This window comes from Barbus barbus (genome assembly GCF_936440315.1).
Source record: "Barbus barbus genome assembly, chromosome: 25".
Classification (NCBI taxonomy): Eukaryota; Metazoa; Chordata; class Actinopteri; order Cypriniformes; family Cyprinidae; genus Barbus; species Barbus barbus.
Window position 1 is genome coordinate 20055918 of NC_136753.1, and position 19347 is coordinate 20075264.

The window sequence follows — 19347 nt, forward strand, 5'->3', positions numbered from 1 at the left end:
TTATGTTTCTTCATTCACAATTAAGCTCGAGTAATGAAATTTATTCAGTAAATACTCAATAAACATCTGTCTGAAAAATAAAAATTGATTTGGAGGTTTAAATGTGCTTTTTGGTTGGTTTGCTTGTTTGTTTTTTATTATTCTTTTTTTTAAGAAAGAATGACAGAAAAGTCAACATAAAAGAGGAAGATCTTTTATGTTAGGCTACTTAAGTGCATTTCTGCCTGACCTGTGGCGATGCTGTCTAAGTGAGTGAAGACCCTATAACTCAGACTGAACAGCCCTTTGCTCAGGCAAATCCACAACATGTTGCTGAGTCAAAGTCTATGGATAAGAGCTGCCATTGTTTGGTGCTGTGGTGCAGCTTTTTGATTTATGACCGTGCACTGAAAGTGCTGCATATGGCTTTCCCAGGATACTGAGAAACCTATTAACTCGTTTTAGAGCTATCTACAGTAATCGTGTCCCTGAATCTTGTACATATACAAAGAGAGTCAGAAATTGTACCCTCTGTTCCACATGTATTATACACAAGTAAATTACACTGTGCACTCTTTCTCACAAGAGTCACATCAAGAAAAATTGGATTTCCCCCTAAATGATTTTTTTTAAATAGTTGAATAGTTAATGTACTACGAAAACATATAAGCGAGAATTCCCAGGGAACACATTAGGATTATACCAACAAAATACACCGAAATAAAGCTCTCTCTTTCTCTCTCTCTCTCTCTCTCTCTATATATATATATATATATGAACAAATACATTTTTTTTATCAAACATTAAAAAATCCACAAAAAAAAGAACAAAAAATAAAAAATTTCTAGAAAATATTAAGCACTACGACTGTTTCTACTGTTTTCAAATAAAAAACTGTTATTTAGATTGTATTAGGCCGTGTTCACACTTGGCGTCTTTTTCGAAGCTGCCGGCGTCTGTTTTACATTATAATATAATCCTATGGAGTAAGGCCGTGTTCACACTTGGCGTCTTTTTTGACTAGAAAAAGTTGACAAGAGCGTTTTTTTTAATGAAAAACAAAGCTGGCAACGTCTGTTACAAATAGCAGCTGAGAGCGTCTTTTGTTGTCATAGCAACAGCTGTAACAGTAGCCTAGCGCTGTGTACTGCAGAAATGTCAAGAAAGAGTAAAAAGTTGGCTCTTGCGTTGGCTTTTGAAGTTAACGGGAAAGAAAATGTAGATTCACAACGACGTTTGTGGGTGCACGACATTATACGGGGAAGGAACCAATATTATGATAGAGTTTTGTGCTCATATCATACAGCTCTTTGTGCTCCGAAACTAGTACGAGCAGTCTATCTACCGGCACCTTCTCCATTTTTCTTCTTGTTGTTATGGAAACGACAGATCTCGCTACTCGCTTGTCATTGGTCAGCTTTCAAAAAGGCGCTTGACGTAGGGCGTTTTTTTCAGAAAAGTTGAAATTTTTTCAACTCGAAAAAACGCTCTGAGCTGCAGAAAAAGACGCCGGCGGTGGCGTTTTAAAAAGCGCTCAGGACTTTTTTGAAAACACGGTTTACTCCATAGGATTATAATGTAAAACAGACGCCGGCAGCTTCGAAAAAGACGCCAAGTGTGAACACGGCCTAAACCGTGTTTTCAAAAAAGTCCTGAGCGCTTTTTAAAACGCCACCTCCGGCGTCTTTTTCTGCAGCTCAGAGCGTTTTTTCGAGTTGAAAAAATTTCAACTTTTCTGAAAAAAACGCCCTACGTCAAGCGCCTTTTTGAAAGCTGACCAATGACAAGCGAGTAGCGAGATCTGTCGTTTCCATAACAACAAGAAGAAAAATGGAGAAGGCGTCGGTAGATAGACTGCTCGTACTAGTTTCGGAGCACAAGGAGCTGTATGATATGAGCACAAAACTCTATCATAATATTGGTTCCTTCCCCGTATAATGTCGTGCACCCACAAACGTCGTTGTGAATCGACATTTTCTTTCCCGTTAACTTCAAAAGCCAACGCAAGAGCCAACTTTTTACTCTTTCTTTACATTTCTGCAGTACACAGCGCTAGGCTACTGTTACAGCTGTTGCTATGACAACAAAAGACGCTGCCAGCTTTGTTTTTCATTAAAAAAACGCTCTTGTCAACTTTTTCTAGTCAAAACAGACGCCAAATGTGAACACGGCCTAATTCAGCCTTGGTGAGCATAAAATACTTCTTTCAAAAACATAAAAAAAAACCAATTCTAAACTTTTGACCACCATTGTATATATGAAAATGTCAAACTAGAGAATTGTAATTGGATGAATTAATTGTCTCATTCATGAAACACACCATGAGTTTGTGACTTGAATGCTCAGATAGAGTTAAGATAATGAGTAGAGTGGGTTTGCAATTACATCTCAGCAGGAGTAGGGGACAATATCAAAGGGAGGCCACTCTCACCAGATGGAGGTCAAAGGTCATTCCAACTTTCGCTTTGTGCAGAGCTGTGTGTTTTGGCCATCATGGATTTAGGAAATGTTTGCTGATTTTTGAATCACAGTCTGTGAAATGACTGTTTTAGAGAACTCCATGTTCCATGAGTCCCTATCTAGATGTTTGTTATGTTCTCTGACTGAATCATCTGGAAGTCAGTGTCACCTTGTACTGTCTTAGGACATAAAAGAGGCTCCATAAATTTCCAAGTGAACAGATTTCAACAGAAGGAATCAATAGCCTAAAATAAATGGATAAATAAATTAGAAATTTTGTGACTAAGCAATTAACAGGAATTATACAAACTAGAATTTATAGTTATACTTTAATTTACAGTTGGCATGCAGCAAAGAACATAAATATTCAAGTGTGTGTATATTTTTTTTTAAGACTGTGTCATGTAGACATGGGATGTGTCATGTATTGTTATTAATAATTCTGCAACAAATTACTGTAATATAAAAGAAAATGTTGTTTTTGCTTTGTTTTTGCTAAAAAGAATGTAATGCATCCCACAAAGAAAATATGACAAAAAGCATACTCTTCATGTCTGAAACTCAAAGCCTGAGTGCTATTACACAATGATAAAGTTCAGCTTTTAGTGTACAGGTAAGTGGACTGTCTCTGTGCTGTGATGCATTTGACAATACTGTCACTCACAAAGAAAAACAAAGTAATTTAGCGCTGTGTTCCACTGAATAACCAGTAATGTTCATTCTAGCATGTCTGAGAAAAACACTGTAGAAGGGAATCCTGTTCCTATCAGAGCTGAATGTTCCAATAATGAACCTTCAGCCTGATTCAGTAGATACTTCTGTGTCCGGTGTGATGCAGGCCACTGATTTCACTGTTGAACAGCACAACATGTTCCTTCGAGAACAAGGAATTACAGAGATGAACTTGGAGTGCTATTGTGTTACTTTATTAATAAATAACAGATATAATTGAGGGATTAAAAGGAAAAGTTAGCACATAAACAGATATAAAGGTTACACTTCCTTTCTCTTCATTGCAACAATAACGATAGCTGTAGTTACTCTGTAAGGTTTCATAAGATATCAGCTTTAATTTATTTGAAATGACGCAGTTTATGCACCCCTCATATTTAGAAGTACGCAAACAAGTAGCAGAGGAAACATTTTGCAAAGTTAAGTTCACAAGACCCAAAACAATTACCTTGATTATGTTTCTCAGAGATGGATACATGGCGTTGAGTCTATTTTGGTCTATTTTGACATTGACTAGGACAAAATGAGCTGATCTTTAGTAACCTTTTTCCAAAAATGTACTCAAAGGCCCTAGTTTGGATGGTTTCTTTTACATTACCAGTGGCTTTGGGCGAAGTCCAAGATGCCATCTATATTAAGTGATCAGAATGGCTTATTCATAGCTACACTGTGTTTATCTGTGCACTGTAATGGATCATGAAGAGAAGGTTAAGAAAAAGAGAAAAATTACTCATACATTAAATAAATAGATAGCTGTGAGACTACATGGGACTAAACCCGCAACAACAACAAAAACATTCACAAATCATACCTTATTACATGGCCATAATTAAAATCATTGACCAGTTAGACTTGTGAAAATGTCTAATATCTAAATCCAACTGCTTTCTTTAACCAAATGGATGGTTCAAAGTTTAACGAAGTAATTTTCCACTTGATGTATCTGAATGACCCTACAGGGCCAGAGCTGCATATGAACTGGAACATCTTCACAAAGACACTCTGAGGAACAAAATTTCATCATCCAAATAATTACACCTATAAAATTTCCAATATGACGCATAATACCAGCCAAACTCACTTTTCGTTATTTTGCACCTGGACCTATTAATGGAAAGAGACTGTTATTATCCATTTAAGTGAAAAGAAACTTTGTAAATCAAAGAAGGTCTGAAAGCACAATAAAACTCTGGGGATGAAATGGGTTTGTTTGTCCTGTTATACCATGACTCATAGTTAAAGCCTTTATTTGATCAATTTCTCAAAGGTAAGCTTTTACCAGGCTTTTTAAGCCTTTCATAAAGTTGCAATAAGCAAGAGTGCTTTTCTTTGAAATTGTAACAACTGAGTGAGACTAGGCAGAGACTTGGTTTTAGCTGGTGATTGGTTGGAGATAGATTTGAATGTGTTGAGTGTTAACACTGAAGTGTATGTAAACTTTTGAAAAGGTTTATTTGTGTAAAATCTGTTGGAGTCAACACTAAAAACATATCGGAAAGTAAATAGATATCTTGTCAGGAGAAGTATTAGGATTTGATGCCACCATCAACCTTACTGCAAAACTGTTGAAAAATAGTTTTAAAGTCAGTCATGCAAACAATTACCAACTAAAATATTTAGACATAAACCATCTTTCTGAACATCATTTTATATGGACAGAAAAATCATGCTAAGATTGTGACATTGTTAATAACCCGTCTTTGTAACAGGCTTGTGAGTGCAAATCAAGCAATATCTTCTCTTTTAGATATGTGAAAATTGTAAAACACAGCATGAAAGGAGCCTGGCAAGATCACACATGTATTTTGATGAAGGAAAAGAGCATTGGGTCACATAAGAGGTGCAACCTCTGCTTTGCTCATGTTCCCATTCATTCTATTACTAGCCTGTAATACAAGCGCATTCTCCCCCCAAACTGTATGAACATCAAACAAAGGTTTGACACAGTATATACTTATAAACATTAGAGAATGAACTTTACACCCCTGACCACTGATATTTTGCATGCATTATGTCTGGCTTAAATGAAAATGTCAGTGGCTCCTACTGGAGATATATGGACAGCAATATGTAGAGTTAATGGGTCTGAGCAGAACCTTTGTCTCTGCACACCTGGGTTAATGGTGTTGTGCTTGTGTACAGTTTGCTAAATGGACATCCCTCGAGTCAGCAAATAACTTAAATGAGGTGATTTTCATTGGATACAGAATATAAGTCTTGTGGGAAGATGATGGAAAAATAGCCATTGAAATATAGTGACAAACAAAAAGGCATTATGCTTTCTGACAGTTTTATACCTTGACGAGCTTGAATTGACTCCTACTGAATTGAGAAATATTTGACATCCTGATTAAACACTTTTCTTCATTATTTAGTTTCATAAATTGCTCAGGAAATTAAAAGCTAAAAAAATTGTCATGGCCGTCATAGAAATAAATTCAAGCCTGATAAAAGCAGTGGAGAAATAATTACTTCTCAGTTCAAGTTGTCCTTGTAGCATTATTGATGGTGTTGTTAGATCGGCTCGTTAGATATGTCTTTTACTATTCATCTTCCAATTACATGTGTGCTGCTTGTTGACTTCAAAGTGATTACTTATGGTGTACCACCAAAGACGTTCAGGAAGAAGACAAAACAGAGGGAGAGATTACAAATGGCTTTTAATGGGTCTGGTAGCACAGACAAAGATCAGATGTGATCCCTTTAGAGTTTAAAATGCTCAAGCCTCCAACCAATACCTAGTATTTAAAATACAAACTGATCAATGAAGAGTGATCTGAAACATTGAGGTGACTATGCATCTTCTTTGATGCAGAAAATCAAGACTGATTGTGTAAACTGTGTCTTTTGTGCTGCTTGTACTTCTTGCTGAATTAACTTGAATCACAGTCTTTATAAAAAAAAGATAAAAATCTTAATTTGCATGACATCGGATTTCCCTTGCAGTCCTGGCTTTTTCCTGTATTAAAAGTTTAAATAGTGGAATACCTGTTTAGAACCCAACTACCTAATCAAACTATAATTACAAAAAGTAGAAACAAAAGCAGAAAATCTCCTGTACTTTGAATGAAAAGATGGCAAATGAGTTTCTTGAGGATATTTGTTCCCTGACAAATGCAATTCAAGTTTTTCTAGCATACCTGTCATATACTAAGTAAATTATAAATGTGCCACAGAAGAGTGTCCTTGTCTTGTCCAGATGTGGGACCACTGCTCTTGATTGAGCTTGATCAGCCTCTTACTTTTTTGGATGCTGTTTAAAAAAAAAAAAAAGAAACCAGTTGTACAACATTACATCAATAAAATATTTAACAGAAAAAAAGTGTCTTTGTTTTAACTTGGCAAATTAATATTTGCTTGAATAAGTTTTGTACAGGCATACAATATAAATATGTAAAACACTATACAGACGACTGTTTAAAGATTTGGGGTCTGTAATTTTTTTTATGTATTCGAAAGTCGTCTCACTAAGGCTGCAAGGCTTTATTTGATCAAAAATACATTAATAGTGAAATTTCATTCAATGAAAAAAAATCAACAATTTAAAATAATTGTTTTCTAATTTAATATTTAATGTAATGTATTCCTGTGATAGCAAATTTTCAGTCTTTAGTGTCACATGATCCTTCAGAAATCATTCTAATATGCTGATTTGGTGCTCAAAAAACATTTCTTATTATTATCAATTTTGAAAACAGTCATGCAGCTTAATATCTTTGGGGAAACCATTATACATATTTTTCAGGGTTCTTTGAAACCTTAAGTTCAAAAATATTATATACCAACGTAAAAGTCCTTTATATCATTTTAATCAATTCAATGAATCCTTGCTGAATAAAATAATTCGATTTAAAATGACAAAGTGTGTGTGTGTGTGTGTTATATATACAGTGGTGGCCAAAATAATTAGAACACTAGTATTTTCACCAGGTAAAATGGTTTTAAGTCAGTTATTTCTATCTTTTGCTGTAGTGTGTCAGTAGGAAATGTCAGTTTACATTTTGCCATTAACTGTAATAATCCAGTGAGATGCACAAGGAGGCTGACAACAGCCAGTGCTGCACACAGAGATCTGATCATCATCCAGTCTGTCTGGAATGACATGAAGAAACAGAATAAACTGAGACAGACTAAATCCAGAAGAACTGTGGCAACATCTCCAATTTTTCAAGAAACCTACCTGTAAAGCTTCCTGAAAAACTATGCACAAGTGCACCAAGGGCAAAAGCAAAGGATGGTCACACTAAATGTTGATTTAATTTAGTTAATAGAAGTAATTTATTTATGACATTATTTTTGACAGCATCCTCATTTGACAGAATTTTTACACAAGTAAAACAGTACTGTAGCTTTGTTGATGGCCTCTTGGAAGCATTGCCACAGTTCTTCTGGATTTAGTCTATGTCAGTTTGTTCTGTTTCTTCATGTCATTCCTGACAGACTGGATGATGATCAGATCAGATCTCTGTGCAGAGCACTGGCTGTTGTCAGACTCCTTGTGCAAACAAATCTCTCACTGAATTATTACAATTAATGGCCAAATGAATGTTTAGAAATGTAAACTAATATTTCCTACCTACAAACTACAGCAAAAGTTAGAAATAACTGACTTAAACAACTTTTTTTTTTAAATATGTATGTATGTATGTGTGTGTGTGTGTGTGTGTGTCTACACACACATATATACGCATACATACTGTATACACACATACATATATATATATATATAAAATATACACACACACACACACCCCCGTAAATTTTGTCCTCAGTTCACTAGCTAGCGTCTCATAATCTCTTTCGACTGAAAACAGCACCGATCCACAAAGGCAGAAATTTGAGGCTAACCCGCAGCGAGTGGTTCAATAAATGCTGTTAACATTAGCATATTCTGCCTTTTATTTTTTTAAATGACAGCTCTTAACCTCACAAAAGTGCAGATAATTAACCTACGGTTTTCAAAAAGAATAGAGGAGACTGAAGATCTATAACTCTCAGAGGAAGACTGCGTGCCAGGACCTAATGGAATTCACCCCCTCAGAACATTTGTCATTAAATTAAAACACACTGCAAATCACAAAAGCTCTTTTTGTAATGATCTCAGAGGGATATTGGATAGCAACTGGATATAAGTCATGATTTCATTTCCATTCTCTTCAGATGAGCAGCAAAGCACATCTAAAGGGATTGCATATGGAACTGTAGGGCTGGCATTGTATTGCTGACAGAGGAAAAGGGCTCTTATGGAGTCAAACAATGCCACATATATTTGCAAGAGATTTGAAGTATTGCAAAAGAAAAAGTTTTGCAAATGAAAATGAAAGTATTGAGAAAAAATAATGTGCTTTTTGTAAACAAAAATAAAGAATTGCAAAATATAAATGAAACGGAGCAAAAGCAATGATTTTGCAATACATATTTCCATGGCCCTATCTACTAATTTTTTTGCAATGCTGCTTTTATTTAGTTTCAGTCAAGTTTGAGCTTGCGATACCGTTTTCCCCTTTGCGCTTCACGTTTCTGCGCGTGTCACTTTGTGGCACTGTTTTGACATGGGGGTCAAGGGACGGGGGCGTGTACAACAGGCCTGGGCATGCCTCCCTGGAAGTGATGTCATCGGCCCGAGACGCAGAACACAACTGATCCAGGCACCGTCATTGAGCAAAAGCATGCGGATGGATCGTTTCTTTTATTCACCATCTTTAAAACATTCATACATGCATAAAACCAGAATAAAAATGGGGCATATATACCTATAAGCGCCATCGGGACAAATGTACACATAATTACCTTATTGTTGCCCTGTCATTGTAAGTGTTACGCACGTTCAAATGAAGATGTTTTAGATGTTTATTCCTCTACTCATAAATGTTCAAACTTTGGATTAACAATAAACAATTCTTTACTTTTGTTTACAAAAAGCACATTTATTTTTCTCAATACTTTCATTTTCGTTTGCAAACCTTTATTTTCTTTTGCAACGCTTCAATTCTCTTGCAAATATATATGGCATTAAATTGACTCCATAGGGCTCTCACCTCAGAGACACGATCACTAGACCTTCACAATAATAGGGTGAATGGTGTAGCGATGCCCATGTACAAATCTTATCAAACTATACTGCTGCACCTTTGCTTTTTAATAAGCATCTGCTCACACATCTGCACTGCTGCGATATCACGCTAGAGCGAACAGGCTTCCCAAGAGACCGCACAGCCCACAAACCCCTAGCTTTCTCCTTACAAATACGTTTCTATGGGAATAGACTCTGACCTAAGCTGATTTGTCTTTAGTTCCTGGAACCTTATTTTGCAGTGCACTTTAGAGAGAGGGGAAATGGCCTACGCTCTCAGAGATGGCTTGCTGAACTTTATGGGCCAAAATGATCTATGTGTTGACACAAGCTTAAAAAAAAAAAAAAAAAAACATATTTCAGGGAATAAAATCAATTTACATGAGGATGCACTATTAATGCATGAAAGCACCTTTGGTCCGAAAATGAGGCTCTACAAAAAGAAATGCGCACGATTAAGTATAATGTCTTTAGCATGGAGAAAAGAACATCGTCGCTGTCATAATGTACTGGCCATCTGTAGATCTGTTTAGGACTAGTGAGACTCCAAGTGTTTGTTTGAAAAAAATTTGTGGTCGATATTTGTTACGATTCTTTAATGAATAGAAAGTTAAAATAAAACAGCATTTATTTGAAATAAAAACCTTTGTAATATTATGAATATCTTTATCATCACTTTGAGCAAGTAATGCTTCCTTGCTGAACAAAAGTAAAAATTTCACTTAAAAATGTATCTGTGTGTGTGTTTATTTATTTATTTAGTTTCAGATGTTTAGGTCTACTGAAATACTCACGGCAGCAGCAAGGGCTTGGTCTAGGTCTGCAATAATATCTTCTTCATCCTCCAGCCCCACAGACAAACGAACGAGCGTATCACTGATGCCCAGCTCTTTCCTCTGATCCTCACACACTGAAGCATGAGTCATAATCGCTCTGAAAAACAAAAGATGCAACATAATTGAAAATGGAAGTGGATGAAATGTTCCCTCAAAATAGTGTTTTGATTGATTTGGATTTGATTTTCAAGGATAAATTAAGGTAACACCGGGCAAGGTACAATATAAAGAAGACTTAGTCAGAAATAATGTTAGTGAATTACTTGTGAACCATAAATGTGTGACCCTGGACCACAAAACCAGTCATAAGTGTCAATTTTTTTAAATGAATAAATAAGCTTTCCATTGATGTATGGTTTGTTAGGAATAGGATAGGGTAATATTTGGCTGAAAATCTGGAATCTGAGGGTGCAAAAAAATCTAAATACTGAGAGAATTGCCTTTAAAGCAGTCAAAATGAAGTTCTTAGCAAAGCATATTACTAATCAAAAATTAAGTTTGAATACATTTACATTTAGGAAATTTACAAAATTTCTTCATGGAACATGATCTTTACTCAATATCCTAATGATTTTTGGCATAAAAGAAAAATTGATAATTTTGACCCATACAATGTATTTTTGGCTATTGCTACAAATATTTCCCAGCGACTTAAGACTGGTTTTGTGGTCCAGGGTCACATATCATAAACGTGTCACAATGATGTTCAAAAAGATGATTAACCTTAACTTCATTATACTGAAAGCTGATTACTATAATTTTAAATGTTCCATTATTTCCTGCTAAATGATCTTCTACAGTGAGGCAAACTGTTCAGACAACAAAAGTGTTGTTTCTGCAATTTCTTTTTACAGTAGCATTAAAGCTCTCACGCCTCCTAGTGGAAAACCAAAATAAGCCTCTCAGACTGTTAGGGCTTCAATTAAAAAAGTAATATACTTAATGTTTATTTTCTGTATGCTCTGGATTTAAATCAAATTTTCCCTCAGAACATTCAGTGGATTTGGATATACTTACGGGTGCTCTGCTAGACTCTCATAACCACCAAGGCTTTCAGCAAGTGCAAACAACTGAAAAGCAAAACAATATAGTTTCTTTAAAAATGTAAGATATAAAAGATTTTCTAACAATATGAAGCACCAAAGCACCTTCAGACTGCGGAGAAAAGTTGAGGCATGCTCCAGTTTTCCTTTGATGTAGAAAGTGATCATCCCAGGACAGCCTGTGCACTGTTTCTTTGTCAGCTCATGCTGAGGGTGGGATGGAAGACCTGAAGGAAGACAGATGATCAAGAGTCAGTCAAGTTCGCCTGGAATATCAGTTCATTTTGAACAACGCAGTTGAAGGTTGCCCATAGGTGTGATATTATACAAATTAAGCACCTACACTACTATTCAAAATTTTTACATTATTAAAAGAAATCTATTGGACTCACCCAAACATTTACCATTTTTATATTCAGATGGATTATTTGAGCAATTACCTCCATGTCAAAAATCACCCAACATTCACTTCTATATGAAGTTACAATAATATCACAGACACCTGGGAAGATGACTCTGTCCACTCTTGGGTCGGCCTCCAGAAACTGTGCCGCGGCCATTGCATTCTTAAAGTGCTGCTTCATTCTCACATGGAGTGTCTTCAGACCACGATTGCACATATAACAGTCAAATGGAGAAGGCACAGCCCCAAGAGCTGAAGTAAATGGGGAAGAAGAGAGATTAAAACAAACCTTAAAAGTTCTACTTCCGCAATGCAGTTGACTCATTTTTAATGTTACAGTCAGGGATAAACCTGCAATGTGATGCAACTGCAATTGCTATAAGAACCTAACAGAAAGCACAAGGTTTAATCATCACATCAGGACTGTAGCAGTGTGACAGGTGGGAGGTATAGGATGAAGTTGATAAAATTATAACTTGCTCAAATGATACGTACAGTGATTAGACCCTTTAAAAATCACATTAAAATAAAGGATATAGTAATAATCTGCAAAGAAAAAAGTTTTCCTGAAACTATTTCTGAGCTATGTTCTTCAAAATCAAGAGGGAATGAAAGGAAATTATTTTTTTCAACGAGACTACATGTAATAACAAAAGGGAAACACTGCCAGCAGATATTAATATAGGATATTACTTTCATCTGAAGACAAGTAACTTTCTTTTCAAGTGAATGAAGTACATTTTTCTTTTCCCTTACAAAAGGCCCCAATAGTGTAGATAAAAGACCTTCATTCTTGCTAGAATTCCTTCTTCACAGAGTTATATCTGAACATTGCACCTGGTGGTGCCTCTCTTAGGCACGTTAAAACACATCTTCAGCATATTTATGTTCATTATGACACTGAGTTGAACCTTTAACACTCTTCAGTGATAAGCTCAGTGGCCTATGACTCTTTGGCCTTGTGGTTATCTGATTAAAAAAAAAAAAAAAAAAAGGTCACGGTGGGGACCTAAATTGAGGTCCCCACGGGTAAACAAGCTTATAAATCATACAGAATGAAGTTTTTCGAAAATCTAAAAATGCAAAAAGTCTCCTGTGAGGGTTAAGTTTAGGTGTAGGGCAATAGAATATACGGTCTGTACAGTACAAAAACCATTACGCCTATGGAAGTCCCCACAAGGATCGTGAAACAAGTGTGTGTGTGTGTGTGTGTGTGTGTACACACACATATACATACATAGGCTATTCTCTATTGTTAGTACTGTCCAATAATTTGGGGAAAAAAAAAAATTCACATGCTATAAACTGTTTGTAAAATACATCTAATATAATCGTACAGCCCTTTTGATCTTGAGTCACAAAGTCATGCCATAAAGAAAAGAGCTGTTTGTAGAAAATTAGGATGTCAACAGATTTTCTCACTTACATCTTAAAGGTTTGGATTAAATTAGTAGTGCCTTACCATTCTGCAAAAACTTCAGTCGTTCATAGATGTCATCACGGTTGAGAGAAATCAGTCCCATCACAACATCACTGTGTCCTGGAATTACATGGATCATTTTAATTTTGATCAACAAACTTTCAGTTATACAAAATTATTAAAAAAAAAGTATTTTTTTATTTGTTTTTACCATTCATGTACTTTGTTGCAGAGTACATGCAGATGTCTGCTCCAAGTGCAAGGGGGCGCTGTTCCAGGAATGAGAAAAATTGTGAAATATTTACATCAGTTTCTGTATTAGGAAACTCTATCCCTATGTTGAATCTTGTGAATCTTATGATGCAAGTCAACTATACAAAATGTATTTTTAACTTTATTAACTCACTTTTTAATCAGTAGCATAGTGTGGAACATTAAGGTGTTGCTCTCTGGACGTGGTAATGTCACGGAGTTCTCAGAATGCATTTATACATCAAAAAACCAGCAGCACCTGGTTATGTATTAAAATAAGGTAAATGTTCATACCTGGAAGTAGGCTGACATGAAAGTGTTGTCCACGACAACAATTATGTCCTTGTTGTGCTTATGGACAATATCTGCACAGCCCTTGATGTCCACAACCTTCATTGTAGGGTTTGTGGGTGTCTCAATCCACACCATCTGTAGAAATCAGAACATTTAATATGCCATTTCAGTTAAGACTACTTCTCAAAGCTAATTAATCATGCGAGAAAATAATTCCTCATTCCACCCTCTTTCCCATAGTAATTTTCTAATGCTGTCTGCCAGGTGTACCTTTGTATTTGGTTTTAGAGCTGCTTTTAGCTCTTCTAGCTTTGTGAGGTCAGCAAAAGAGACATCAAAGCCAATTTCCGCAGCTATTTTTCTGAAATAGCGGTTAGTTCCTGGTGGAAAGAACATTAGTCTCAGTAAGAATATCAGCTTTCCACTGCCTTTTTCTTAAGCCCAACTATCATTTTATTTATTATTAGGAGCAGTAACTCACCTCCATAAACATCATTCATGCACAAAATTCCATCTCCAGCCTTAAAAAGATGTGTGATGGTCAAAGTTGCAGCCAATCCAGAGGCAAGAGCGAGACCTATTAGCAAAGTCAGATAGAGCTTTAGTTTATGGCAATGTCATATAACATATCATATAAATATGTTGGTGATGGACTCACAGTATTGTGCACCATCCAAAGCAGCAACTGCTCTCTCAAGACAGTTTCTTGTGGGATTTCCACTCCTGCTGTACTCAAAACCCTGGCAGATAGAACATTAGCAAAAAAGTGAAATTCAAAATGCTTTACATAAACTAGTGTTTTGAATTGTGCAAATAAAATGTAAAATCTGTGAGTGAGCAATAAAGAAAAAAAACACACTTCAAGATGTAAATCCACAGAAAACTCGGAGTTAAAAACATACTGTTAGTTTGTGGTGTAACTCCTTTACCAAGAGACACAGTTTACATGTGAACACATGCTTTTACTTCAACCACCTGGCTGTTCTATACATTATTATATTTTTGACTGGTTCCTGATGGGTTTGGTAAGCTAAGACCAGCTTGAAACAACCAAAAACAGCTAATTAAACTTCTTTCAGAAGGCAATTGAGCATAAAAATTAAGTACTTGACCTCAACCTGTGGTGCTGTTTAATAGTCAAGTATATTTTGTTAAATCACTGAATTAAATAAACAGGCCTGGCTTGTGGTTGGGATCTTAAAGACACTTTTAAGCCAGCCTAAATACTTTGCGGGTCTTTCAGCTTGGATAGGCTAAGTGCCCAAAGTAACCAACCTGCAAACTAGCCTGGTACACCATTTAAAATCAGTAAACCAGTTTAAGCTGGTTTTTCACCAGGATATGAGATGCTTTGTGCTTAGTCACTGTGGCATGCACCTACCTACAGATTTGACTCAAAACCTACAAGTCTTTAATCTAGTTGCACTTGGTATATTAGTTGGTATTCATACATAAGTTCATAATAATAACTTCCCTTTCACACAAAGTCCTGCTATTCATTACACGTCAAATCCATTTAAATGGAAACTGCGCGTGTTGCTTATCAAACAAACAATCGCGAGCTTTTATTATCACTCGATCAGTTCACGCACGCACTACATAACGTTACTCAAATCTCGGGTTAATACGAAGCAACTATTAATATATTCTCAATATCAAATTCTTATAAAATATCTAACTGACTTACCGCATGTTTCCCCGGTCCGTGTTGTTTAAAGGTAGTAGACAGTGAAATAGGAGGCACTACGGCCATAGAGCTCCACTGCTCGGGCTCTGACCCAACGTGGACCGCATCCGTAGCGAAAGATTTAAAGACCGGCTGGTAGCCTTCTGAGCTGTCCTTCTGCCTTTGTGAAGCCATGCTTGCTCCGGATATGACTGACGACGATGAGATACCGGGTCCCTGAGATCACAGAAGAGTGAGTAGCTCTCTATTACAGTAAATGGTTTACATTAGACAGGAGGGTTGTAGCAACAAAACCTCTCTACGCCAATCACTGTGTGTGTAGTATAACAGAATAAAGCGGATTGGTGATGCCTCGGGGGCGTGCTGGGTCACGTGATCAGTGTTACGGTTCAGCCAAAGACTAGAATACTCTTAAAGAGACTTTGCTTTGGTTCAGCGAGGTGATAGTGCTCTGATGATGCAACGTTTACATGACAAAACCTAGTGGCCGTTCACCGAGTGTGTTCCCAACCATAAAATTCAAGTTGCTTTTCAGATCTATTAATCAGTTAAATACTTAGGTACACTATAGGGAAGAAATGTTAACCTTAAATGGTAAACTCGAAGTTAACTGGTTTTATTCGAGTCAAAAATATAGCCTAATCACTAAAATCAACCAAAATAAATTATTTTATACCATCAAAGCTGAATTTTATGGGTTAAGTCAGAAATAGCTTTAAGGGGGAGACCGGGTATGAATGTAACATGGGGAGAGTTGTAACAGCACAGTTTCCACCTATAAGGCTTAGGAGTCCTATGATAAATGAATTATTTACCCACAACCTCCCCGATCTTTTGTCAGGGCTGTAAATAGATATATGCACATTTTATAAAGAAAAAACAGATTTTGGTGTATTTTTTTACCAAAATTTTGTTTAGTACTTAAACCGTTGCAGATTAAATCATATAACTTACATATTAATAAATTGTAGATTCTCAGGCAAAATGTGATGCATTTTTAAACTGCTAATTTCAAATTAAACATTGGATGACAGGGGTGGGGTAAATTGTAACACAATTTAGCATTCCCTTACATAGAACTGACATACATATACACTGGATTTGAATGTTAAGCATAAGCATAAATACTGTTAAGGAGGTTTGTTCTAGTGATGTAATTTACACACACACACACTCCTACATCGAACAGAAAGTGGATTGGAGATGTCATTCGTTGAATGTACGACAATGTTTTGTATCATTCTTTTCAATGGAGCAGATTTTATGAGGAGGCTGCTGTTTTTGCTTCTTTTGTCTGACGGTTACAACCTACCCCGACATCAACTTATATGGGCTGTGATATTCTTGCAGAGGTTTGAATTGGTGTCTTTTGTAGTGAACAAATGTGGGTGCTTTTGTAGCTCAAAAATTCAACGAATTACAGATGCTGAAACAAAAAGTGTTACAACCATACCCGGTCCCCCTAAATGCAGGCATCCCCTTTTACAGTGTACAGGTCTAGAAAGTTAGATTTGAACTCACAACATGTGTTTGTAATTCCCTATAGGCCTATATCTAGGGATGGGTACCGAAACTCGGTATTAAATCGGTCTCGGGGATAAATTATGAAAGACCGGAGTATCGATAAACTCTGACGTTATTTGGTACTTCTGTCGGTATTGGAGAAATTAAGAAAATACACATACATTTATTGTTGCTCTCTATCTCTCTCTCTCTCTATATATATATAGAGAGAGAGAAAACAGTCGCCAGCTGTTTTTATGTGCAATAATATTCAAACATTTATCTATGATGTCTATGATGCATGTTTGCTATGCGCAATTCAGAAGCCAGATCGCGCTCACGCGGAGGAGCTTCAGCACACGCAACATGAAAGTCCTGTTTAATTATGATAGAAGAGAGAACTAACTATTCAAACATCTGCTCACACTTTAGGCCTGTGGCTGTTATATTAAGCTAAGTATTTTATTTTATTTTTTTCGATTTTGGCTTCCAAGGATTATAGCCGCATTTCTTCTAGGCTAGCACAACTCCCTTCCCTTCATAGCGGCGCGGATTCGTTCCTCCGAACCAAAACTTAACATCTGAATCAGCTCAATCGGTGATTGTTGTAAAATGCCGTCTTTACTGTTGCTACAATGCAGGACATATTTGATAGTAAAACGTTGAGAGTACAGTCTGCACAAGTGACGCTGTTCAGGCTGAAATGTGTGTGCGTGCGTGTGCGTGCGTGAGTGTGCCTGCGCGGCGGCGTGCTCCAAAACGGACAAGCAAAGTACACTTTGAGCTTCGGGCGCGTCGAAATAACACACAAAAATATGCCAGAAAATACACACAAAATGTGTCAAAATGGACGGTTACGAGAGTCTTCACTTTTATGTTTTAAGTGGATGAGAACAGCTGGGAGAAAATCCGATGCGTGTCAGTATATATTATCTTAAAGTGTCAGACTGGAGCTTGAGCCATCAATGTTAATCAAAGAACAAAATGCAAAGAGAAAAATCACCCACAGCTCTTAATCTGAACAACGTTATAGCTTTAATAAACATAAATCTATCAGTACATACAGTGAAAACTATGCAGTGCTCATTTACATCTGATTACTTTTAGATTTATTTTGTAGCTATTACTTACCTGAACATTAATATTAGTAGACCATCCATCCATCCATCCATCTTCTTCCGCTTATCCGGGGCCGGGTCGCGGGGGCAGCAGTCTAAGCAGAGATGCCCAGACTTCCCTCTCCCTAGACACTTCCTCCAGCTCTTCCGGGGGGACACCGAGGCGTTCCCAGGCCAGCCGGGAGACATAGTCTCTCCAGCGTGTCCTAGGTCTTCCCCGGGGTCTCCTCTCAGTGGGACGCGCCCAGAACACCTTCCCGGGAAGGCGTCCAAGAGGCATCCGGAACAGATGCCCGAGCCACCTCAGCTGACCCCTCTCAATGTGAAGGAGCAGCGGCTCTACTCTGAGCTCCTCCCGAGTGACCGAGCTTCTCACCCTATCTCTAAGGGATCGCCCAGCCACCCTGCGGAGAAAGCTCATTTCAGCCGCCTGTATCCGGGATCTTGTCCTTTCGGTCATGACCCAAAGCTCATGACCATAGGTGAGAGTAGGAACGTAGATTGACCGGTAAATCGAGAGCGTCGCCTTGCGGCTCAGCTCTCTCTTCACCACGACAGACCGGTACATCGACCGCATTACTGCAGAAGATGCACCGATCCGTCTGTCAATCTCCCGTTCCATCCTTCCCTCACTCGTGAACAAAACCCCAAGATACTTAAACTCCTCCACTTGAGGCAGGAACTCTCCACCAACCTAAAGTGGGCAAACCACCCTTTTCCGACTGAGGACCATGGCCTCGGATTTGGAGGTGCTGATTCTCATCCCAGCCGCTTCACACTCGGCTGCAAACCGTCCCAGTGCCTGCTGAAGGTCCTGGCTTGATGAAGCCAACACGACAACGTCATCTGCAAAAAGCAGAGACGAAATCGTGTGGTCACCAAACCTGACACCCTCCGGCCCCTGGCTGCGCCTAGAAATTCTGTCCATAAAACTTATGAACAGAACCGGCGACAAAGGGCAGCCCTGCCGGAGTCCAACATGCACCGGGAACAAGTCTGACTTACTGCCGGCAATGCGAACCAAGCTCCTGCTTCGGTCATACAGGGACCGGACAGCCCTTAGTAAAGAACCCCGGACCCCATACTCCCGGAGCACTCTCCACAGGCCGCCACGAGGGACACAGTCGAATGCCTTCTTCAAATCCACAAAACACATGTGGACTGGTTGGGCAAACTCCCATGAACCCTCCAGCACCCTGTAGAGGGTATAGAGCTGGTCCAGTGTTCCACGGCCCGGACGAAAACCACACTGTTCCTCCTGAATCCGAGGTTCTACTATCGGCCGTATTCTCCTCTCCAGTACCCTGGCATAGACTTTCCCAGGGAGGCTGAGAAGTGTGATCCCCCTGTAGTTGGAACACACCCTCCAGTCCCCCTTCTTAAAAAGAGAAGTTATGATATAGTTATGCATAAATAAATTGGTTATGATATAATTTAAATATATTTAGGTTGGACTTTGTAGACCTAATAGTTACATAATCTCAAATAGCATTAGTGTGCGTCATTAAAAACAAGAAACATGCAGGGTTGCAGACATGTATTCATCA

The 19347-nt window shown here is 37.7% G+C and overlaps 1 protein-coding gene across 1 annotated transcript; it reads right to left on the bottom strand.

The window, feature by feature from the left end:
* Positions 1-5814: 5814 nt before the first annotated feature.
* Positions 5815-18118, bottom strand: LOC306845259 (cystathionine gamma-lyase-like). Its single transcript, XM_079377951.1, has 14 exons — positions 17988-18118; positions 17814-17929; positions 15180-15395; positions 14151-14232; positions 13974-14069; positions 13763-13872; positions 13493-13627; positions 13158-13215; positions 12989-13066; positions 11626-11778; positions 11229-11350; positions 11098-11150; positions 10039-10177; positions 5815-6424 (listed from the first exon to the last, which is right to left on the bottom strand). Exons 2-14 carry the CDS (start codon positions 17844-17846, stop codon positions 6410-6412), a joined length of 1290 nt encoding a protein of 429 aa, XP_079234077.1. The 5' UTR covers positions 17847-17929; positions 17988-18118; the 3' UTR covers positions 5815-6409.
* Positions 18119-19347: the final 1229 nt, after the last annotated feature.

Bases quoted from the DNA above. Each gene is read 5' to 3' on its own strand.
- LOC306845259 (XM_079377951.1), bottom strand. From the start codon at position 17,846: ATGGATGGATGGTCTACTAATATTAATGTTCAG. The intron at 14,070-14,150 runs GTGAGTCCATCA...CTTTGCTAATAG, and splicing joins TTTGGATGGTGCACAATACT to GTCTCGCTCTTGCCTCTGGA. The intron at 13,873-13,973 runs GTGAGTTACTGC...TCTTTCCACCAG, and splicing joins CATGAATGATGTTTATGGAG to GAACTAACCGCTATTTCAGA.